Here is a 24,579-nt window from a genome sequence, read left to right as displayed (position 1 = left end):
ACTGGACAGATCTTTCAGACAAAAAACCAGCAATGAAACATCGGACATAATGTACACTATAGACCAAATGGATCCAACAGATATTTACAGAACATTTCATCCAGCAACTGCAGAATACTTTTTTATTTCTCAACCCATGGGTCATTCTTAAGAATAGACATGTTAGGTCACAAAACAAGTCTTAAAACATTCAAAAAATTGAAATAATATCAAGTATCTTCTCTGACCACAATAGAGTAAAACCGGAAATTAATAACAGAGGAATTTTGGAAGCTATACAAATGCTTGGAAGTTAAATAATATGCTCCAGAATAACCAGTGGGTCAATGAAGAAATTAAGAAAGGAATGGAAAAATGTATTGAAACAAATGATAACCAAAACACAACATACAAAAACTTGATATAGCAAAACCAGTATTAAAGTTTATAGCTATTAGTGCCTACATCAAAAAAGAAGAAAAACTTCAAATAAACAACCTAATGATGTATCTTAAAGAACTGAAAAAGAAAGAGCAAACCAAATCCAAAATTTGTAGAAGAAAAGAAATAATAAAGATCACAGCAGAGGTCAGGCATAGTGGCTCACACCTGTAATCCCAGCACTTTGGGAGGCCGAGGAGGGCAGATCACCTGAGGTCAGGAGTTTGAGACCCGCCTGGCCAACATGGTGAAACACCATTTCTACTAAAAATACAAAAATTAGCCAGGTACGGTGGTGGGTGCCTGTAATCCCAGCTACTCAGGAGGCTGAAGCAGGAGAATGGCTTGAACCTAGGAGGTGGAGGTTGCAGGGAGCCAAGATCACACCACTGGACTCCAGCATGGGCAATAGAGAGAGACTCTGCCTCAAAAAAAAAAAAAAAAAAAAATTCACAGCAGAAATAAATGAAATGGAAATAACCTTTAGCCGGACTAAGAAAAAAAGCAAGAAGATCCAAGTAAATAAAATCAGCAATGAAAAAGGAGACATCACAACTAATACTGCAGAAATTCCAAGCATCATTAGGGCTTCCATGAGCAACTTTATGCCAATAAATTGGAAAATCTAGAAAAAATAAACAAACTCCTAGACACATATAACCTACCAAGATTGAACCATGAAGAAATCCAAAACCTGAACAAACCAATAGCAAGTAACGAGATTGAAGCTATAATAAAAAGACTCCCTGTAAAGAAAAGCCCAGTACCCAGTGGCTTCACTGCTGAATTTTACCGATCATTTAAGGAAGACCTAATACCAATCCTACTCAAACTATTCCAAAAAATAGAGGAGGAGGGGATACTTACAAACTCATTCTATGAGACTAGTATTACCCTGATAACAAAACCACATAAAAGCACATAGAAAAAGGAAAATTACAGGCCAATATCTCTGATGAATATTGTTGCAAAAATTCCCAACAAAATTTTAGCAAGCTGAATTCAACAATACATTAAAAAGCTCATTCATCATGACCAAGTGGGATTTATTCCTGGGATGCAATGATCAAGAATGGTTCACATACACAAATCAATAAATGTGATACACCATATCAACAGAATGAAGGACAAAAACCATACGATCATTTCAATTGATGCTGAAAAAACATTTGATAAAATTTAACATCCCTTCATGATAAAAATCCTCAAAAAAAAAACTGGATTTAGGAGGACTATACCTCAACATAGTAAAACCCATGTATGACAGACACACAGCTAGTATCATACTGAATGAGGGAAACTGAAAGCCTATCCTCTAAGACCTGGAACATGACAAGGATACCCACTTTCACCACTGTTATTCAGTGTAGTAATGGAAGTCCTAGCTACAGCAATCAGACAAGAGAAAGAAAAAAGGGCATCCAAATTGTAAAGGAAGAAGTCAGATTATCCTTGTTTGCAGATGATATGATCTTATATTTGGAAAAATCTGAAGACTCCAAGAACAAGCAAAACCAATCTATGGTGATAGAAATCAGAGGTGGTTACTTCTGGGGCCGGAGATTGAATGGAATGAAACAAGAAGTAACTTTCTACATCTTGAGGTGGTTATTACACAGAAGTATACAGATGCAAAAGTCTAAAAATTCACCGAACTACATATTTAATGTCTGTGCCTTTTTCTGTATGTAAGTCAGACCTTAATAAAAATTTAAAGCAAAAACACCAAAAAGCACGCCATGGGATTTGACATGAAATAGGAAAAGGGAGCAAGAAAGGCAAACCAAGTCATTAGGCAGGACAAATTGCCAATAGCAGAAAATCAAGTTCAAGGACCTTAGAGGCTTTAGTATTGAGACACCAAACACTTCCTCCTAAATGAAAAGAAGGGAAGAAATGAGGCTGGATGACTTTCGTGTTAGGTCATGAAAAGCCAAGCTTTGTTCTCATGGGACTTGTGGCATTTGGTGCTTCCAGACCATTGTAAATGCTCACTGCTTTGTCCCCCAAGTTCACTGGTAGCTCTTGGAAAATCAGGAATCTGAGAGACTCACAGAAATTGCCACTAATGATCCCAGCTGCCTGTGCTTTAGAGGTGATTTATAGAGGACAGGGAGCACTGCAAAACCTCACATTTCCGTAAATTAAATCCACCAATTCTCACGTATCTGCCCCCCCTTCATGGCTAGAGAAGCAAGCATGCCTCTCCTTTTACCTTCCAAATCTAAGCAAGAACCTCTCTTTGGTAGAACCTCTAGAATAACGATGGTAAGGAGTTACAGAAAATGTAGTTCCCAGGCTTTTAGAACTTCCAAAAAAGAGGAGAGCAGAGAGAAAGTGGAGATAGATGCTGATTGCAAAGACAACAGTATTGCTCTTTTTAAAATTGGTATTTACTTGATTGCTGCTAAGGTTGAACGCTTTCCCTGTGCTTGCATAGCATGTTTTCCATTTTATGGTAAACAATGAAAAAGCTGTTGTTTTAACAAAGTTCCATTTTTGTAGTGGAAGGAAGAAAAGCTGTATGGGTAGACTTGTGTTCTATATATACCTCGGGTGCTCTTGTTGAGGATAACTTAACTCAGGCTAGTAATAGACACTACGGTTTGTGTGACAGCACACTGACGAGGATTTTGTGACAGCACACTGACCAGGAGGAATACCACTGTTCCTGGTTACTGAGCAATTACTGGGAGCCAGTGCTTCACGCGCAATCGCATTTCATGTGTTTTATAGATGATGTGACAGATATAACATTTTTAACTATTTCCTTTTGCGTTTTTCCACCTCACCGTAGTTTAATTCCTTCCCTGGAAGCTCTTTTTTCCTATTCTAAAGCCGGAGTGTGAGACTTGTTGTCTTGAGAAAGGAGCAGGAGGGATTCCATCTAGAACAAAGAAGTCCAGGTGTTAGGAAGAGGACTGAGGTTAGGAAAGTCCCTACCAGAAGGAAAAGAAGGGGAACTCTTCCCCTTATGACCTGGTGAGGTAGTAAGAAAAAGAGGGGGAGGACAGGGGTTGAGATGCTAGAGTCCTGCCAACCCCACAGTCCTGAGGTCCAAATGCTGGGGCGGGGTGGGAATGGAGTTTAGGGATTCCTACAGCATAAAGGATCAGGGCCTGGCTTCCCAGGGTGTTCATAGTCCACGACATCACAAAGAAACCATGTCCAACCTGGCTTTTGAGCAATAGATCAGAAACAGAAGAGAAATTGAATGTCTTCAAAAACTGGTGACTGCGGTTAACCCTAAGGAAAGTAATGTCTGGGAGCCCTATAAATGAGACACTGAGACCTCTGAATTTTGTACTCTGTAGATGCCCATGGCAGATAAATCACAAAAATGTCCACAATTCTATACCCTCTCTTTGTATCCACACCTTTTGCAATTAGGCTTTGCAGTTCCTCCTAACAAGAGGCAAAGTCTATTTTCCATTCCTTGAATCCTGTCTGGTCTTGTAACTTGCCAAAAGAATATGGCAGAAGTTTCCTTGTACCTCGCACTCTCTCTCAAAACTGCCCCTTTCATGTGAACAAGCCTAAGTGAGTGCCCTGGAGGATGAGAGACCACATAGAGGACAGCTGAGGTACCCAGGTTAACAATCAGTCAGCTGCAGTAACAAAGCCACCTAGCCAACCTGCAGCTGACCTCAAGTGCATGAACATTCCCAGCCAAAATCAGCTGAGATGAGAAGACCCGACCATCAAACTGAGCCCAGACTGAATTGTCAACCCACAAAATCGTCAGTTAACTAAACAGTTTTTAAGTTTCTAAATTTTGGGGTGGTTTGTTATGCAGCAATAGTTAACCAATACAATGCCTTGCCTATTAAAATAAATAAAATTATTTGTAAGTGAAACTTTAGAAAAAAACAAATAGCTGAGAAAGAAATCTGCATAGATGAGCAGGTGATTCAGAAGTTTCCGTGTAAGAATGACATGGAGGTACTGAGGGTCTGGTAGAATCATCTAGACTTGTGACGCTTTCAAAGAAGCTTCACTATATAGATCTCATTGACAGGAGAACAAGTAGAGGGAGTAATGGAATTGAGCAGGGGTATCAATGCAAGGCCTCAAAAGTCTAGAAAAGACCAGTCACAGACCCAGTGCAAAGTCCTTGGGGACCAGGCCAGACTAATCTCCTCATAGTAGACACCAGACCCCTGAGACCCAGGGGACATACTCAGATCCAAGGCCTGCCACCCTGTTGCAGGAGAATCTTCAGCTTTCTTTGCACCCAGAACCCATGTTGCAGGAGAAATCTTCATTTTTCTTAATGCACCCAACAGTGAGAACCTATCTTACTGCACACCACACATGAAGGAGGAAGTGAAATAATGAAAGACTGAGTTGTTCTTGTATTTTTCCCTGAGTTAATTAAAAGACTGAGTTAACCTAAAAGACAACAGTGAAAGCCTATAGAGTGCTTACTGCACCCCACACATGCTACCATATTTTTATTCCTGTTTTACAGATGAGGAAACTGAGGCACAAAATGGTCAAATGATTGCCCTAAGGTCACACAGCCAGACTGAGTAAAGCCAAGATTTGAACCCAGACAGTGTGGCTAAAGAGACTGCCTAGATTGCATGAATTGGCAAGGTTAAGCTTTTCCTTCTCGATAGCCAGCACCAGGAGGCTCCTGAGGAAGTTCAGATCACTTACAGGAAACAAAGATGCCACAAACACAAATGTTTGCACAATCTGGGTATGTTTCACTCGGACCCCAGGAAACAGAAGCTGAGAGAGTTGCCCATGATTATACTTTTAGGAATTAGTCCTGTACCCTCCCTGCAGTGCTAAAAGGAGGCCCCCATGGGACTTGCTTTATAATAAATCCTTCTTCTTAAGCAATGTCACCTCCTCTATTTTCTGCATATCATGAATAATAATGGTTAATATGACTGGGCACGGCAGCTCAAGCCTGTAATCCCAGCACTTTGGGAGGCCAAGGCAGGCGGATCATGAGGTCAGGAGATCGAGACCATCCTGGCTAACACGGTGAAACCCCATCTCTACTAAAAATACAAAAAAAATTAGCCGGGTGTGGTGGCAGGCGCCTGTAGTCCCAGCTACTCGGGAGGCTGAGGCAGGAGAATGGTGTGAACCCGGGAGGCGGAGCTTGCAGTGAGCGGAGATTGCCACAGCACTCCAGCCTGGGAGACAGAGTGAGACTCCGTTTCAAAAAAAAAAAAATAAATAAATAAAAATGGTTAATATGTTTAGCATTTACATAGCCCTCGCACACATTCTTTCTCATAGTCTCACCAAAACTTTTCTGAAGCGAGGATTGCTGCTGTTCCTATGCTGCAAATGAAGAAACAAAGGCTCAGAAATGGCAAGTGACTTTGAAATCTTGCCCAGCCAGGAAGAGGAAGATCCAATGTTTGCTCCAAAGTCCAGCTGATTCCAGAGTGCATCCTATGACCTCACTGCCCACCTCCCTCCCGGGCACCTAGGATGGAGCCTATGGCAAGGGGTCATCAAGGTTTTAGCACAGTGATTACAGGAACCACAGCCCGGACAAAAAAGCAGGAAACCCTTTGACCGGGCTCCTTCCTGTTGCACCAACAGCCTTGTGTTGCTGCAATGAAAACACTTCCCTAAACAGCTGTGGCCAAGAGACACAGAAACTGCCTTGTCCATGGGCCCCACCTCAGACTCCAACACTCACCAAAGAGCAGAGGAGCCCCAAGTATCGGGGACCACAGAAGATGCCATGTGCTCCATGATGCTTGCCCCCGCCTGCCTGGCCTGCTTGTCTCCCTGCTTCTTGCTGCTGGTACTGGTCCTTGTCCCCTCAGGTAAGTGGAATCTAGGACAGAACAGGGTCCACTCCCGGCTGATCAGTCCCTAGAGGGGTGCTAAAGTGCTCTGGCATGCCTGGAGAAACTTGACCCCAATGAAGATAGAGTAAAGAGGGGGACACTGAAAATTTGCCTGTCTCCGGCAGAGGGCAGACCCAGCGTCCCAAGAAGCAGCGTAGTGAAGTGATAAGCTCCCAGGCTCTGCGCTCACACCCACTGGCTTCCAGCTTGGATGCTCCTATGCCCACGTCAGATGCTGCAGCTCTTTTAGCCCCAGGAGACTTTTCTACAAAACAGGGACACTCAAGGGCCCTTCCTCTAGGGCTACTGTGAGTATTAAATAGAAAAGTGGTGAGGTTCAGCCCTGGGCCAGCTGCATTGTTTATGAGACCCATTGCAAAATGAAAACTGTGGTCTTCTGTTCAAAAAGTATTGAGCAACACAGCAGAGCATTAAACTAAGCATGGGATCCTTCTAAGCACAGGGCCCTGTGCAACTGTATAAATGGCACAGCCAGGAACCAGTCCTGGCTCAGCTTAAGACGCAGTGGGCTCAAACCTCACCACTAACCAGTTTAAATAACTTCTTTCTGAGCCTCAATTTTTCCAATTGTACAATGGAGCTAAAATAGGACTCACCTTGTGACTGTCTTAGGAGAATTTAACAAGATTATGCCCATAAGAGCCTGGCATAACAAAGATTTGGTAACTGTTGGCGATTATTATTATCATTCCCATGTCTCCTTTAACTCAGGGGCAGGCCAGGTTAGCTCCTGAGTCTTGAGACCCCTGAATATATAGCTCGGTCTCCGAGTCCAGAACCGTCTGATCTACCAGGCAGGAATACTTGGCTCTCAGTGGGCTCATTCCATCTCCTGCCCATCTGGGCCCCTGCTCCAGGCTCTACTGAGATCTAGATTGTGTCTATCACATATTTGGTCCTCCAGGGTGGCCATCCCCAGGAGAGATCCTGGCAGAACCCAGGTGAGGGGACAGACCTGGGTGCTCCCTTACTCATTGGCCATATGACTCGAGACACCACTTCACTTCTCTGAGGTGATTTCCTCAATTGTAAGATATGAATCGTAATTCCTAGTTCTCATTCCACAAGTACTTTTGAGTGTCTGCTGTTTTAGGCACTAGACTAGGAAATCAGAAATCTAAACTACCCCAGAATAAAAAATATTCCCAATGATTGCTGGAATAGAATAGATGGAAAATAAGAGAAGTTGCTTAAACCAGTCAGATGGAAGGTTTGAGTCCAGCTGCATCTCAAGCTGAGTCAGGGCTGGTTCATGGGTGTGCCCTCTATATAGAGGCACAGACCCCCCTGCTTAGAAAGGCCCCATGCTTGGTTTAATGCTCTGCTGTGTTGCTCAACAGTTTTTGAACAAGGGACCTGCATTCCCGTTTTGCACTTGGCCTCACAAATTACGCAGCTGGCCCAGGGTTGAGCCTCACCACTTTTCTATTTAATACTCACAGCAGCCCTAGAGAAAGGTCCTATGAGTGCCCCTATTTTGTAGTAGAGGAGACTGGGGCTAACAAATTTTCTATAAGGCTTTTAAAGGGAGCCCCTGTACAGGAACCATGAAATGCAGAGGATGCAGATGGAAAATAGAAAAGAAGGAAGCCCAGGGTTGGTCCAGCTCCACCAACAAGGCAGAGGCAAACCTCCTAGGACACCTCCTAAAGCCCAAGTGACAACACGGAAGGAGACTCAGAAGGGGAGAGGGAGGGAAGGGGTGTGGGCACCAGGACTGAGTCCAGGCTCCAGCTTCTTCCCTGGTGTTCACTTCCCCAGACTCACTCCCAGCTGAGATAAGACTTCCTGAGTCCTTCCTTCTTCCTCTCCTCCATTGCTTCTTTCTCCTCACACACACAGGCTTCATCTTTACAAATAATTTATTTTTAACAGCTCTATTGAATGTAATTGACTACATTAAACCACACATATATAAAGTAGACAATTTTGTAAGTTTTGTTTGTGAGTGTTGGGTATATTTCACACTTGTGAAATCATCACCAAAATCAGCATCATGAATGTATCCAGAACCCAAAACTTTCCTTGTGATTCGTCCTTGCCACTCCTCCTAGTCTCCAAAGCAAACATGGATCTGTGTTCTGTCACTATACTTTGCATTTTTTAGAATGTTATATAACAAGGATCACACAGTTGTACTCTTTTTTGGTTGGCTTCTTTTACTCAATATAATTATTTTGAGATTCATTCATGTTGTCGCATATGTCAATAGTTCATTTCTTCTCATGTCTATCCATTGTATGGATAAACCCTTTCCCATTCACCTGCAGACAGACATTTGGGTTGTTTGCAGTTTAGGGCTATTATAAATAAAGCATCTATGAATATTCATGTACAAGTCTTTGTGTGGATATATGCTTTCATTTCTCTTAGGGAAATATCTGAGAATAAAATGACTGGATCATATGGTTGCCGTATGTTTAAGTTTTTCAGATACTGCCAAACTGTTTTTTAAAGGAGTTGTACCATTTTACATTCTCATCAGCAATGTAGGAGGATGGCAGTTCCTACATATCCTCACCAACACTTATTATGGTCAATCTTTTTAATTTTAGTCATTCTAATGGGTATATAGTAATATCTTACTGTGATTTTTTTTTTTTTTTGAGACAGGGTCTCACTCTGTTGCCCAGGCTGGAGTGCAGTGGCTTGATCTCGGCTCACTGCAACCTCCATCTTCCTGGCTCAAGTGATCCTCCCACCTTAGCCTACCAAGTAACTGTGACTACAAGCACATGTCACTACGCCCAGCTAATTTTGTGGTTGGTTGGTTGGCTGGTTGGTTGGTTGGTTTTTTTTGTTTTGGTAGAGACAAAGTTTCACCATATTGCCCAGGCTGGTCTTGAACTCCTGGGATCCAGTGATCTACCTGCCTCAGCCTCCCAAAGTCCTGGGATTACCAACCTCTCACTGTGATTTTAACTCCCTGACTTGTAATGATGCTGAACATTTTTTACATTATGCATCCCTTTTTGGTGAAGTGTCTATTCGACTCCCATTTTTTAAGTGTGTTTCTTATTATTGAGTTTTGAGAGTTCTTTATATATTATGGATACAAATATTTTGCCAGATATATGCTTTGCAAAGATTTTTCTCCTACTCTGTGACTTGTCTTTTTATTCTTTTACAAGTGTTTTCTGAACAGCAGGAGTTCTTAATTTTTATGAAGTCTAATTCATCAATTTGTCTTTAATGGATCATGATTTTGGTGTTACATCTAAGAAATCTTTGCCTAGCCCAAAGTTACAAAGTTTTTTTCCATGTTTGCAGCTAGAATTTGTGTAGTTTAACATTTTATGTTTAGTTATATGATCTATTTTGAGTTAATTTTTATATAGTTTGAGGTATAAACCAAAGTTCATTTGTTTGCACATGTATTTCCAATGGTTCTTGCACCATTGTTGAAAAAACTCCCCATTCTCCATTGAATTGTCTTTGCACCTTTGTCAAATATCAGATAATTATAGTTAGGAGCCATGGCATGCACCTGTACTCCTAGCTACTCAGGAGGATTGCTTGAGACTAGCAGTTTGAGGCTGCAGTGTGCTATGATGATCACACCCAGAATAGCCCTGCACTCCAGCCTGGACAACATGGTGAGACCTCATCTCTTTTTAAAAAATCAGTTGCCTCTATTTGCATGGACTATTTCTAGACTCTCTATTCAGTTCCACTGGTATGTTTATCTATCTTTCTGCAATACCACACTGTCTTGATCACTGTAACATTATCCAAGTCTTGAAAGCAGGTGGTGTTAGCTTTCTAACTTTATTCTCTTTCAAATTGTTTTGGCTATTCTATAAATTTTAGATTTAGTATATCAGTTCTAAAGTGAAGCCTGCTAGGATTTGAATAGGAATGGCATTGAGTTATATATCAACTTAAGAGAATTGACATCTAAGCAATATTGAATCTTCCAACATATGAACAGTGTGTACCTCTCTATTTATTTAGGCTGGATTTTTTTTTCTCTCTCTCTCTTAGTAATGTCTTGTAAGTTTTCAGTTTGCAGTTTCTTCACATTTTTGGCTAAATATTTTCTATTTTTTATAATATTGATGACTGGAAATTTTTAAATTCCAATTTCAAATGGTTTATTGCTAGTATATAGTAATACATATCATTTTGTACATTGATCTTTTATCGTCAACCTTGCTAAACTCATTTATTAGGTCTAGTAGCCTTTTTAAGAAATTTTCATTGCAATTTTAATTATGTCATCTGCACATAAAGATAATTTTATTTTTTCTTTCAAATCTGGATGTCTTTTATTTCCTACTACCTTTTAGCACAGTTAGTACCTACCCTACAATAATGAATAGAAATGGTAAAAACAGGCTTCCTTGTCTAGTTCCTGATCAGCAGGGAAAACATTCATTTTTGCACCACTAAGCTTGATATAGTTGTTGTAGGGTTTTCACAGGTGCCCCTTATCAACTTGAAAAAGCTTCCTTATCTTCCTAGTTTGCTGAGAGTTATTATTAGGAATCCATGTTCAATTTTGAAAACTGCTTTTTCTGCATCTGTTGAGATGATTATATGAGTGCATGCATATGCGTGTGTGTGTGTGTTTAGTTATATGGTAAATTACATTGATTGATTTTTGAATGTTAAACCAACTTTATATTCCAGGAATAAGCTCAACTTGATCATAATGTATTAGACTTTCTAAATATTGCTGATTGCTGAATTCAGTTTACTAAAATGCTGTTTAAAATTTTTTATCTATGTTCATGAGAGAGATTGGTTTTCTTTCCTCATAAGGAAAAGGGTTCGGTTTCAAGATAACACAGGGACTCATAGAACAGTTAGAAAAGTATACTCCTTTTCTCAATTTTTCTAGAAGTTTTGCATAAAATTTATATTATTTCTTTCTTAAATATACGGAACATTTGGCCAGGCATGGTGACTCATGTCTGTAATCCCAGAACTTTGGGAGGCTGAGGCAGGCAGATCACTTGAGGCCAGGAGTTCAAGACCAGCTTGGCTAACATGGGGAAACCCTGCCTCTACCAAAAATATAAAAATTAGCCGGGCATGGTGGTGCATGCTTATAATCGCAGCTACTCAGGAGGCTGAGGCGGGAGAATCGCTTGAACCTGGGAGGCAGAGATTGGAGTGAGCCGAGATCATGCCCCCGTACTCCAGCCTGGGTGACAGAGTGAGGCTCTGTCTCAAAAAAAAAAAAAAAGAAAAAAGATATGGAAAATTCACGAATGAAACTTTCTAAGATTGGAGCTTTATTTCCGGGAAGATTTTTAACAACAGATTAAACATTTTAATAAATAATAGGGCTAACCAGGTTATCTTTTTCTTCTTGAGAAAGCTTTGGCAGTGTATCTTTTTCAAGGAATTTGTTCATGTTACCTAATTTGTCAAATATACATAACTTGAAGTTTTCCATAATATTCCCTTATTATTATATTAATAAGAGTAAAATCTGTAGTAGTATCACCAATCTGATTCCTTATTTTAATAATTTAGATTCTTTCTGTGTGTGTCCCCTCTGTTCAATCTGACTAGCGATTTATCAACTTTAGTGATCTTCTCAAATATTTTCTTCTTCTCATTGATTTTTTTCTGTGTGTGTGTGTGTCTGCGTGTGTGTGTGTGTGTTCTGTATAGAGTTTCATTTAGAGCGTGATGATTTCCTTTCTTTCACTACTTTGGGTTTAGTTTATTGGCCTTTTTTGTAGTTTCTTAAAGTGGAAAGTGGGTAATTTATTTAAGTCCTTTCTTCTTTCCAAATATAGGCATTTAATACTACAAATTTCCCCTTGCTTTAATGGGATCCCGCAAATTTTTATATTATGTTTTCATTTTCATTCAGTTCAAAATACTTTCTAATTTCTCTTTTTTTAATCGATACATAACATTTGTATATATTTATGGGGTTCATGTAATACTTTGTTACATGCATAGGATGTGTAATAAACGAGTCCAGGTATTTGGGATATCCATCACCTCATGTATTTTTCATTTATCTGTGTTAGGAACATTTTAAGTCCTCTCTTCCAGCTATTTTAAAATGTACAATACATTGTTGTTAACTATAGTTACCATACTCTGATATCAAATGGCAGGATATTATTCCTTCTATCTAACTGTATGTTTGTACCCATTAACAAATCTCTCTCATCCCCCTCTCCCTACACTCACTCTTCCCCACATCTGGTAAGTATCATTCTACCCTCTACCTTCATGAGATCAATTTTTTTAGCTCCCACGTATGAGTGAAAACATGTGATGTTTGTCTTTCTGTGCCTGGCTTATTTCACTTAACATAATGAACTCCACCTTCATTCATGTTGCAGCAAATGACAGAATTTCATTTGTTTTTATAGCCAAATAGTATTCCATACTGGCCATCCAGTAGTGGTATTGCTGGGTGATATGGCAGTTCTACTTTTAGATTTTTGAGAAATCTCCATACTGTTTTTCATAGTGGCTGTCCTAATTTACATTCCCACCAACCATGTATAAAGTTTCCTTTTCTTTGCAACCTTACCAGCATATATTTGTGGTGGTTTGTTTATTTTATTTTGTTTTTTTTTATTGTTGCCTTTTTAATAGTCATTCCAACTGGGGTAAGATGATATCTCATTGTGGTTTTGATTTGCATTTCCCTGATGATTAGTGATGTTGAGCATTTTTTTCATGTGCCTGTTGGCCATTTGTATGTCTTTCGAGAAATGTTGATTCATTTCCTTTGCCAACTTTTTAATGAGATTTTTTTTAACTGTTGAGTTATTTGAGTTTCCTGTATATTTTGGATATTAGATTAGTCCCCTGTCAAGTGAGTACTTTGCAAATATTTTCTCTTATTCAAGAGTTTGTTTCTTCACTCTGTTGATAGTTTCTTTTATTATGAAGAAGCTTTTTAGTTTAATATAGTCCCATTTTTCTATTTTTGTCTTAGTTGCCTGACCCTTTTGAGGTCTTAGTCATAAAATCTTTACCTATACCAGTGTCCTGGAGTGCCTTCCCTGTTTTCTTCTAGTAGTTCTTATAGTTTTAGGTCCTACAGGTAGATCTTTAATTCATCTTTAGTTGATTTTAGTATATGGTGAGAAATAGCAGTCTACTTTTATTCTTCTGCATATGAATATCCAGTTTTTCCAGCACCATTTATTGAATGTATATTCTTGATACCTTTGCCAAAAATCAATTGGCTGTAAATACATGGATTTATTTCTGTGTTTTCTATTCTATGCCATTGGTCTATTAAACCATTTGTCTATGTATTCTATGCCATTTGTCTATTATACCAATACCACATCCCAATGAAGAAGAAATGAACAAAATCCCAGAAAAAGAACACAAAATATTAATACTGAAGAAGCTCGGTAAGATACAAGATAATTCTGAAAAACAAAACAAAGAAATCAGAAAACACTCCAAGATATTGCTCTAGGCAAAGGTTTTGTGGCTAAGACTTCAGAAAGACAGGCAACAAAGACAAAAAAAGACAAATGGGACTATATTAAACTAAAAAGCTTCTTCACTGAAGAAAAATAATCAACAGAGTGAAGAGACAACCTCCTGAATGAGAGATAATATTCACAAAGTACTCATTTGACAAGGGACTAATATCTGGAATATATAAGGAACTCAAACAACAGTTAAAAAAGCAAACAAACAAATAAAGAATCTAATTAAAAATGAGCAAAGGAAAGGAATGAATAAACATTTCCCAAAGAAGACATACAAATGGCCAAGAGATATATGATAAAAAGCTCAGCATCACTCATCAGGGAAATGCAAATCAAAGCCATAATGAGATATCGTCTTATCCCAGTGAGAATGGCCATTGTCAAAAAGACACACAAACAAACAAACAAACAAAAAAAACAGGCCAGGTGCTGTGGCTCATGCCTGTAATCCCAGCACTTTGGGAGGCTGAGGCGGGCAGATCACCTAAGGTCAGAGGTTCGAGACCAGCCTGGCCAATATGATGAAACCTTATCCCTACTGAAAATACAAAAATCAGCCGAGTGTAGTGCCATGTTCCTGTAATCCCAGCTACTCAGGAGGCTGAGGCAGGAGAATCACTTGACTCCAGGAGGTGGAGGTTGCAGTGAGCCAAGATGGTGCCACTGCACTCCAGCCTGGGTGACACAGTAAGACTTCCTCTCAAAAAAAAAGAAAAAAAAAGATGAGGATGAGGAGAAAAGAGAACTCTTATATGCTATTGGTGGGAACGTAAATTAGTACAGCCATTATGGAAAACAGTATGGAGATTTCTCAAAAATCTAAAAATAGAACTGCCATATGATCCAGCAATCCTAGAACAGGTATTTATCCACAGGAAAAGAAATCAATATATCAAAGGAGTGCATGCATTTCTATGTTTATTGCAGCAATATTCACAATTGCAGATGTATGGAATCAATTTATGCATCAGTCAACGGATGAATTGATAAAGAAAAAAAATATGTATATATATATATGGTGTCCCCAAGCACACCCACAATGGAATACTATTCCACCATTAAAAAATCATCATAATGTAGTCATTCACAGCAACACGGATAGAACTGGAGATTATTATGTTAAGTGAAGTAAGCCCTACTCAGGAGGCTGAGGCAGGAGAACTGCTTGAACCTATGAGGTGGAGGTTGCAGTGAGCCAAGATCATGCCATCACACTCCAAAATAAGAGGGAAGGAAGGAAGGAAGGAAGGAAGGAAGGAAGGAAGGAAGGAAGGAAGGAAGGAAGGGAGGGGGAGGGAGGGAGGGAGGGAGGGAGGGAGGGAGGGAGGGAGGGAGGGAGGAGGAAGGAAGGAAGGAAGGAAGGAAGGAAGGAAGGAAGGAAGGAAGGAAGGAAGGAAGGAAGGAAGGAAGGGAGGGAGGGAGGAAAGAAAGAAAGAAGGAGCCAGACACAGAAAGACAACTATGCAGGTGCTAAAAATGATCTCATGAAAGTAGAGAGTGTAATGACAGATACCAAAGACTAGGAAAGGTGATGGGTCTGAGGGAGAGGGATTAAGAGTGAGGTTGGTGAATGGGTACAAACACACAGTTAGATAAAAGGAATAAATTCTAATGTTTGATAGCAGAGTAGGGTGACTATAATTCATAACAATGTATTATGTTCTTCAAAATAGCTACAAAAGAGGACCTGAAATGTACCCAACACATAGAAATAATAAATACTCAGGTGATGGATACCAAAAAAAAAGAAACTTACAATAGTAAACTCACATTTCTCCCCTCCCAGTCTTTATTCTACTGATGTCATAACTTCTAGTTATACATGTGTCAGAAGCCTCACAATAGAATGTTATTTTTTTAAATCCATTTGGGGCCTTGCTTTTAGGATTTCTTGGGTGGACCAGAACACTTCTTTCTGGGCTGCGTACTCTCTTCTGTGGAGTTTCCCCAGTGCCCTGACAATCATGGGTTTTACCAGTACGGCTCGTGGGAACAGGCACCATTCTTAGCCCTGTGCTGAGAGATGGGCACAGTTCTGTGCATGTGTGTGAGGAAATTCCCCGAGGCCAGGGAAAAAAACAACAGGAAGGATTAGTGATAACAGATCTGACTGGCTCAAATAATGCTTGAGAGTGGATGTTGCTGAATTTCTTGAAACTAAGGACATCAAGGTTGAAAAGCAATCCCTAGGATTCAACATGCGGTTATCACTTCGTCACAATTGTGAGAAAGTTTTTCTTGGTGGTTAACAGCACATGCCTAGCTGAAGATAGGTAGAAATAGAATTTAGAATTCCATAACTCTTTCCTAGATCCTCTTAGAAGGGAATGTTTGCTTCACCTTCTTACTCTCCTTGCCTCATTCACGACTGAGAAACACCAGGATATACTGCAAACAAATATGTGGAGTGTGACTGAGCTATTCACAAAGGCTGATGGGAATACAGACAAAAAGGAAACTCGGGATACAAAACTGCTGACCTTGAGTTGAGCAGAATCTTAAGTCACCTGATCTGAGTTCAACTCCTGGACATGGTATCTACTGAATGCATGGTTCACCTCATGTTTCTTTACCACTGTGAGCATTCGTTTTCTTTCTCATCTCAAAAATGGAGATTATAGGCTGGGCATGGTGGCTCACACCTGTAATTCCAGCACTTTGGGAAGCCAAGGGGAAGGAATCACTCGAGCACAGGAGTTTGAGACCAGCCTGGGCAACATAGTGAGTACCCATCACTACAAAAAAAAAAAATTAAAAATAAATAATAAACGGAAAAGTTTTTAAACTGAGATTATAACAGCATCTACCTCACAGAATTGTTAGAAGGAGTACATGTGATGATGTTGTTGACCCAGAACACCCATGGGAGGCCTCAGCCCTCTTTCTCTGTATGCACTTTGAGGACAAACTCAACAGTTCAACCTGTCTTCAAAATAGACTCACTTCACAACACATTAACATGAACTGCAGTCTGCCGAAGAATTCACAGGAGGCAGGAAGGGTATTTACACTGAACCCCGCAACACACAAACCTACGTCTCTGAAGGGTGGCATTTGAAGATTAACAGCCAGAGCTCCAGAAACAGGCGGACAGGGCTTGAATCAAGCCTGTCACTCTCCTATTGGGTAATGTATGAGTCTGCCAGAGCTTCCATAATGAAGTAGCATGGCATGGGTGACTTGAACTATATAAATGTAATTTCTCACAATTCTGGAGGCTGGAAACTGAGATCAAGATGTCTACAGGGCTGGTTTGTCTGAGGCCTCTCTCCTCAGCCTGTAGATGGCCGCCTTCTCCCTGTATCTTCACATGGTCTTACCCCATATGTGTGTGTCTAACTTTCCTCTCCTTATAAGGACACCAGTTGGATGAGATTAAGGCCCAACCCCAATGACCTCATTTTAACTGAATTACCTCCTTAAAGACCCTATCTCCAAATACGTCACATTCTGAGGTACTGGAGGTTAGGACATCAACATGTGCATTTGGGAGACACAATCCTAGCAGATGATCCTGGGACAGCTGCCTAACCTTTCTGGGCCCTCAGTTTCCTCTGTCGAAAAATGGGAATAATGCCGTTTACCTTACGGGAGCATTGTGAAGAGTAAGTGACATCATGCATGCAACACATGGTGAGCACTTGAGTGTTATTTATTCTTTGTAGGTTTTTCCATTGCATAGCTCAGTTCTCTCTCTGCAGCCAGCCATTTTGTCCCCTCTTTCCCTTCCCTCTCTAATGACACTCCTGTCTTGTCCTGGGCCATTGTTCTTGGCCAGATGATGGTTTGATTGTTTTAAGCTTGTCACTTAGTGCTCCAAGTCCTTCCTGCCCAGTACAAGGTCTTTCTTCCTCTTTTGTAGATGCCTCTGGGCAGAGCAGCAGGAATGACGGGCAGGTGTTACAGCCCGAGGGCCCCATGCTGGTGGCAGAAGGCGAGACACTCCTACTGAGGTGTATGGTGGTCAGCTCCTGCGCCGATGGTATGATAAAATGGGTCAAGGTGAGCACTAAGGACCAACAAGAAATTTATAACTTTAAACGTGGCTCCTTCCCCGGGGTGATCCCCATGATCCAACGGACATCAGAACCACTGAATTGCGATTATTCCATCTATATCCACAATGTCACCAAGGAGCATACTGGAACCTACCACTGTGTGAGGTTTGATGGTTTGAGTGAATATTCAGAAATGAAATCGGATGAAGGCACCTCAGTGCTTGTGAAGGGTGAGTATCAGGCCCTGCAGACCACACATTTGCTCGGGTCTATTTCCCTGCACAGTCACCTTTATCCACTGTATCATGCTGTATCACACAAAATTGCAGCAGCATACAACAATACATATTTGTATGCACATTTACATGTGGCTGGGTGGTTCCACTCCTCATGTCTCATGCCAGAGCCCAGGCTGGAGAGGTAGCAACTACGTGGGGCATGTTTTTCTCATAGAGATGGCAGAAGCAGAAGCCCAGTCCCAACTCTTCAAGTACACCTCAAGCATCTACTCACATTATGTCTGCTAACAGCCCATTGGCTAAAGCAAGTCATGTGGCTCAGCTCCAAGTCAAGGGACAAGGAAGAATACTCTTCCACCATGCAGCCAAGGTAAGAGTGTGGATGTACCCTATTGCAAGCACAGAGTCAAAACCTGAGGCTGATCATGTCATCTACCACACTCCCCAAGTAATCAATCATGGCATCCGTAAGTCCACCTATGGTGACCTGAATACCCGAATCCTGGGCCTGTCATTGAATAGCAATTCCTTCTTAAGTCAGTTACCCTGGCTCTACATGCCTCAAGTGCTATGCTTGAAAAACAGGCAATACAATTTGTACTTCAAGAGTCATTTGGGTGATTAAATAGAATGGATGCTTGTGGAACCACCCCATAAACTGGTGACATGGAGAGTATCTGTACGTGGGAGTTCATTTTAACTTGATGCCAGATTCAGGAAGGCTTCACTGGCTTCTTCCAAGCCATAATGGTTCCACTGTAGTCCTGCTGTCTTCTGGGTTTCCACCTCTGGGCAATTTTTTGACCATCTCCACTGGAAGACAGAGAATGGCTTCAGGGCTGGGCACTTGTGTGTCTTCCTGAGTTTCATGTTCCCCAGTCCTACCATTGGTATGTAGTAGGTACTCAGAGCTTTTTTACTGAACGAGTCAACTGGTGAGTAATAAAGAAAGCAGCAGGGAGTGGCCAAGTGAAGAAATCTGGAAAGAAGGAAGGGAGGGAACACACCAGGGAGGAAATGAGTGAACGATGGAAGAGGAGATGGAATCCAACAAGGACCTCCTCTTTGGCTTCAGGAGCTGGGGACCCTGAACCAGACCTGTGGATCATCCAGCCCCAGGAATTGGTGTTGGGGACCACTGGAGGCACGGTCTTTCTGAACTGCACAGTGCTTGGAGATGGTCCCCCCGGACCCATCAGGTGGTTCCAGGGAGCTGGTGTGAGCCGGGAGGCCATTTACAACTTTGGAGGCATCTCCCACCCCAAGGCGACAGCAGTGCGGGCCTCCAACAATGACTTCAGCATTCTTCTGCAAAACGTCTCCAGTGAGGATGCAGGCACCTATTACTGTGTAAAGTTTCAGAGGAAACCCAACAGGCAATACCTGTCTGGACAGGGCACCAGGCTCAAAGTGAAAGGTGAGACAATTGGTTTTGGAGTTGTCGGGGGAGAGGAGCAGGTATTCATGAGGAATTTTTCTACATGTCCCGAACAAGTCAGTTCTTCCCAGCCTCCATGTCTTTACATAAGTTTTTCCCTCTACCTGGAATGCTTTCTCCTTTTCTCTGAAAACTCCTACTCATCCTTCAAGGCCCAGCACAAATGGCCCCTCCTCTGTAAAACCTTCTCCTCTCAAGCAGAGTTAATTTCTCCCCATTCTGGTTGCCACAGAACTCTGTATAGATCATTAACAATTCAACAAACATCAGCCAGGTGCCATAGCTCACTCCTGACCTCCCAGCACTTTGGTAGGTCAAGGTGGGTAGATCACCTGAGTCAGGAGTTCAAGACCAACCTGACCAACATGGTGAAACCCCGTCTCTACTAAAAGTACAAAATTAGTCAGGCATGGTGGTGCATGCCTGTAATCCCAGATACTTGGGAGGCTGAGGCAGGAGAATCGCTTGAACCTGGGAGGCGGAGGTTGCGGTGAGCCAAGATCACAGCACCATTGTACTCCATCCTGGGCAACAAGAGCAAAACTCCATCTCAAAAAATAATAGTAACAATAATAATTCAACAAACATCTACTACATGCCTGTTGAGTGTCCTGCACTGTACTAAGTACTGGAGACACTGAAATGAATTAGACATGTCCATACTCTAAAGGTGCTCCAGTAGAAAGTCTAACTTTGTCCTTCCTAGCTGCAGGGTTTGACTTCTAGCCCGCACCCAGGTAGAAACTGGCAGACTCATCCCAGAGACCCCAGCTCCTAGGACTTAGGAAGTGGTGGGAGATAAAGGGAAGTATGAGAAAGCCTCTCTCCCTTGCAGCAAAATCTACCTCTTCCCAAGAGGCAGAATTCACCAGTGAACATGCAACTGAGATGTCTCCAACAGGTAAGTGTACCCACCTCAGTGGAGTCAATGAGTCCCCCACAGGCAAGGGGGCCATGAATGGCTTGGTCATGGGAAGGGAGCAGTCCCAGACTCCTGGGGCTAATCTGCCACCAAGAAAGCTCCCAGAACTTCATCTCAACTGCAGAACTAGGACCCCAGAGAACCATGTTATAACAGCTCAGTTATAACGAACTTTCTCATAGCCAGGGCCATGTAACTGTTTAGTGGGAAATTTTGCTTGAGAGGCGGTGAGCTCCCTGTGAATCTGAGTGTAGGGCTGTGAGGCTATGCACAGCAACACTGGAGAACATGGCTTTGTAGCTAAGCCTCCTGGGTGGAGCCCCTTCCTAATGTGATGGGCAGGTTCTTGCCCCTTGAATCTGGTATCTGACTCTATGAACTAGGGAGGAGAGGACAAGAATCAGAGAGCCTACTTCATGGGGTTGTGTGTGCACTCAATGAGATCACACATGCCAAGTGTCCAGAATTGTGCCTGGCACATCTCCTGTTAACATTCGAGGGCTCTCAGTATCTGGTGGGAGCTTGTGATAGACGTGGTCAGATTTGCCTTCCCGATGCTCGGCCCTGCTCCTACCATTCATGGGGGCCAGACTGCCTGGGTCCCATGACTTCTTTAACACGTGTGGCGCTGAGAAAATCATTTCCCCACTCTGGGTCTGTCTCCTTATCTATAAAAATTGGATCACTATCCTACACTGTAGGATTACCTTGAGGATTGCATTAGGCAATCAGGAAGAGCAGAGGTTAGGGGTGTGATTGAGATGATTACAGGTGCAGGTAGAATATTGGGCAACCCTTCTCTAGGCCCAGGGCAGAGGGAAGGATGGTCTTTGATCTCGTCTTTCAATGTAGAAAGGATACAGCTCCAGAGGTTATACAGCAGCAGGATGTGACCTTGCCCATGGGCAGCACTGAGGTGTGGGCTGTGGGGCTCTCACCATGGGTCCCGCCTGAGCTCTCTCCTGTGCCTACCAGGCCTCCTGGTTGTGTTTGCACCTGTGGTCCTGGGGCTGAAGGCAATTACATTGGCTGCACTCCTCCTGGCTCTGGCTACCTCTCGGAGGAGCCCTGGGCAAGAAGATGTCAAGACCACAGACCCAGCAGAAGCCATGAACACCTTAGCATGGAGCAAGGGTCAAGAGTGAGGGGTCAGCCCAAGACTGGGGATCCTCTGAGTTGGAGAGGAGCCAGGGCTCCTCAACCATTTCCCTACCTCCAGTCCCAGCCTCCAGATGCCCTCAGGCCTCATGACGAACTCCTAGATCCCTACATCTGGTTTTGGTCCACCCAGTGAAATTCCCCTCTTTGCACTGGGCTTCCCTCTAAAGTGTCTCCCTTTCTCCTTTTGGCCTGTTCAAGACCTCCTTGCTTTTCAGTCTCTGGCTCAGTCTCTCCTCAACACCCTTGCCCCTGCTGAAGCCCTTTCTGGTGAGCTCTGCCCCTTTCCCCACCTCACCACATCCTTCTTGGCCTCCAACATTCAACTCAGAGTCTTCTTCCCAGGAGGTGTCCCTAAGCATCTCTGAGCTCAACCAGCCAGACCATCTGTGCTCCTCCATCTACACCCTTCTCCCCACCCCTTCCTGCCTTCCTTCCATCCCCCTCATGGCTGGCTTGGGTGGGTGTAATATTAGAATGCAGGTTCAACAAATATAACAAAGCTCTTAAATAGTTGCTTAAACCAGTGGAAATCAACCAGAAAGTTGACCATCAGCAGGCCAAGCAATACAGAGACTCCCTGGTTTTGAGACCCAGGATTCATTGATCTCGTTGCTACCAGGTCCACCTTCTAGGCAGCCAGACTGGAGAAGAAGGCAGGGAAGGGGAGCAGGACCCTCCCCTTTAAGGGCACAGTCAGGAACTTGGCCACCTCACTTACCTCTACTTGGCTGGAATGGGGTCACATGGTCATAACCTAGCTGCAAGAAAGGCTGGGAAATGTAGTCTTTATTTCTGGCAGCAATGCGTCCGGCTGCAAGTTTTCACTAGAAAAACCGGATGGTAGAAATCAGGAGATAACCAGTTATCTCCGCCACAGCGGCATACAGGCAGCCTCTCACCTGCCCTGTGGTACACCTGAGTTTAATGCCCAGCTAGCTGGCCAGCACTTCTTCCCATCATCACCTCCCCTAGGGCAGCATGATGTGGGGCAGTAGTTCCCAAGAAGAGTGATTTTGTCCCCATGGGACTTTTGGCAATGTCTAGAGATGTTTTTGGTTGGCACAACCTGGGGGGTGCTACCACCATCTAGTGGACTGAGAAGCCCTGACATGGGGAAGAGTGTGTATGCCCAGGAGTCAGACACACCTGCCTTTAACGACGAGGCCTCTGCCCCCTCCTTGTGCACCCTTAGTGACTAATCAGAGTCTCTTCACGTCACAGAACATCCAGGATACCAATGTGGACTTTTCTGCATTGTGTAAGAACCAACTCAAGGCCAGGCACGGTGGCTTATGCCTGTAATCCCAGCACTTTGGGAGGCCGAGACAGGTGGATCACCTCAGTTCAGGAGTTTGAGACCAGCCTGGCCAACATGGTGAAACCCCGTCTCTACTAAAAACACAAAAAATTATCCAGGCATGGTGGCGGGCACCTGTAATCTCAGCTACTTGGGAGGATGGGGCAGGAGAATCACTTGAACTGGGAGGCAGAGGCTGCAGTGAGCTGAGATAGCGCCATTGCACTCCAGCCTGGGCAACAAGGGCAAAACTCCATCTCAAAAAAAGAAAAAAAAAGAACCAATTCAATTCTGCATTTACGGAGGGCTGACTATGTGCTGTATGCACTGCATGCACTCCATACATGTAAATTCCCTTTTCTCTTTCCAGGCAAACATTTATTAGCACTATAGCGGGAAGTAGATGAGTCTAGATGTTTTTCATTACAACAAACAGAAAAACAGCTTGAACTAAGCCAGAGAGAACAATAATTTAGTCTGAGAATGGAATAAATCATTGAATTACCAGACATTAGAGAGGGTAGGGAAGGTAGGCTGAATATAACCCCCACCCCAAAGATATCCATGTCCTAATCTCTGGAACCTGTGACTGTTACCTTGTATGTTAAAAAGGAAAAAAAAAAAAAAAAAAAAAAAAAACACTATGCAGGTGTGATTAAATTAAGAATCTTGAGATGGGGTGGGGGTTTAGCCTGGATTATCTAAGTGAGCCCTAAAAGAGATGTTAAGTATCCTTACAAGAAAGATACAGAAGGAGCTTCGATGTAGAAGAAGAGAAAGCAGTGTGACCACAGAGGCAGAGTTTGGAGCGATGTGACCACAGGTTAAGGAATGCCAGCAGCCACCAGAAGCTGGAAGAATCGAGGAAGAAATTCTCCCCCTGGAGCCTCCGGAGGAAGCGTGGTCCTGCCAATACCTTGATTTCAGACTTCAGGACTTCAGAACTATGAGAAAATAAATTTCTGTTGTTTTAAATTATCAGGTTTGCAGTGATCTGTTTCAGCAGCCACAGGAAGCTAAACAGCAGAAAAGCATGGAGCTGGTTCTCCACTAACTGGAGGTGGGTCCCATCTGCCCCTGCAAGCCCCCTCGCCCTGCACGGCCCTGCGTGAGCTGATCCCTGCCGCCCCCTCTGACCTCATCTCCCCAGATCCCGTAAGCTGACTCTGCTCCAGCACCTCCCTGGGCTTTGACCACACAAAGCTCCCTAATTCATTCAAGTCTCTGCTTACCTTCAAGAGGCCTCTCTGGACCACTCTATCCATAAAAGCACCTCCATCACTCTCATTCCCCCACGCCACTTAAGTTTTCTTCATAGTACTTACTGCTACCTGAAAACGTGTGTGGGTGTGTGGGTGTGAGCACACGTGCGTGTGTGTGTTCACCTATGTGGGTGTGGGTGTGCGTGTGTGCGTGTGTGTGTCTGTGTGTGTGCATGTGTGTGCCTGTGTGTGCACGTGTGTGCATGAGTGTGTGCATGTGTGCGTGTCTGTGTGTGTGTGTATGTGTGTGGGTTTGTGTGTCTGCTTCCTTGATGGTTGCTAGTTGTCCCTACTAGAATTTGAGCTCGCTGGGGACAGGAAGCTAACGGTCCACTATTGTAGCCACCCTCATTCAATCCTGAAACGTGGTTGAAACCTGACTCTGCCAGGCCCTAATCAGTGTGCTGAGAATGAAACAGAAGTCTGCTGTCTCAGAGCTTACCTCCTCCTGAGAGAAGACAGACAATGAGCAAGTAACCCTAGATATACTGAGTGCTGAGGGCCTTCACAACGCAGGACATGGGGGAAGGAAGTTGCCAGAGCAAAGGAGAAGTGACACTGTT

General features: G+C 42.9%; 2 protein-coding genes across 4 annotated transcripts in view; both read left to right on the top strand.

The window, feature by feature from the left end:
• The window catches only part of NSFL1C (NSFL1 cofactor), a 401,445-nt gene that overhangs the window by 345,650 nt on the left and 31,216 nt on the right, over window positions 1-24,579 (top strand). The gene's annotated exons all lie outside the window — the stretch shown is intronic.
• Window positions 5,945-24,022, top strand: SIRPB2 (signal regulatory protein beta 2). Of its 3 annotated transcripts, XM_050745190.1 has the most exons (5): window positions 6,034-6,221; window positions 17,562-17,927; window positions 19,012-19,353; window positions 20,210-20,275; window positions 21,272-24,022. In XM_050745190.1, the coding sequence occupies exons 1-5, from the start codon at window positions 6,062-6,064 to the stop codon at window positions 21,439-21,441; spliced, it is 1,104 nt and encodes a 367-aa protein (XP_050601147.1). In that variant the 5' UTR covers window positions 6,034-6,061; the 3' UTR covers window positions 21,442-24,022. The 3 variants fall into 3 exon arrangements, with proteins under 3 accessions (XP_050601145.1, XP_050601147.1, XP_050601146.1); XM_050745189.1 differs by lacking the exon at window positions 21,272-24,022 and having other exon boundaries at window positions 20,210-20,937; XM_050745188.1 differs by lacking the exon at window positions 21,272-24,022 and having other exon boundaries at window positions 5,945-6,221; window positions 19,012-20,296.

The sequence above is a fragment of the Macaca thibetana genome, chromosome 10, assembly GCF_024542745.1.
Source record: "Macaca thibetana thibetana isolate TM-01 chromosome 10, ASM2454274v1, whole genome shotgun sequence".
Lineage (NCBI taxonomy): Eukaryota > Metazoa > Chordata > Mammalia > Primates > Cercopithecidae > Macaca > Macaca thibetana.
Note: the sequence above shows the minus strand (reverse complement) of the source record. Positions and strands in the feature narration are given on the sequence as shown.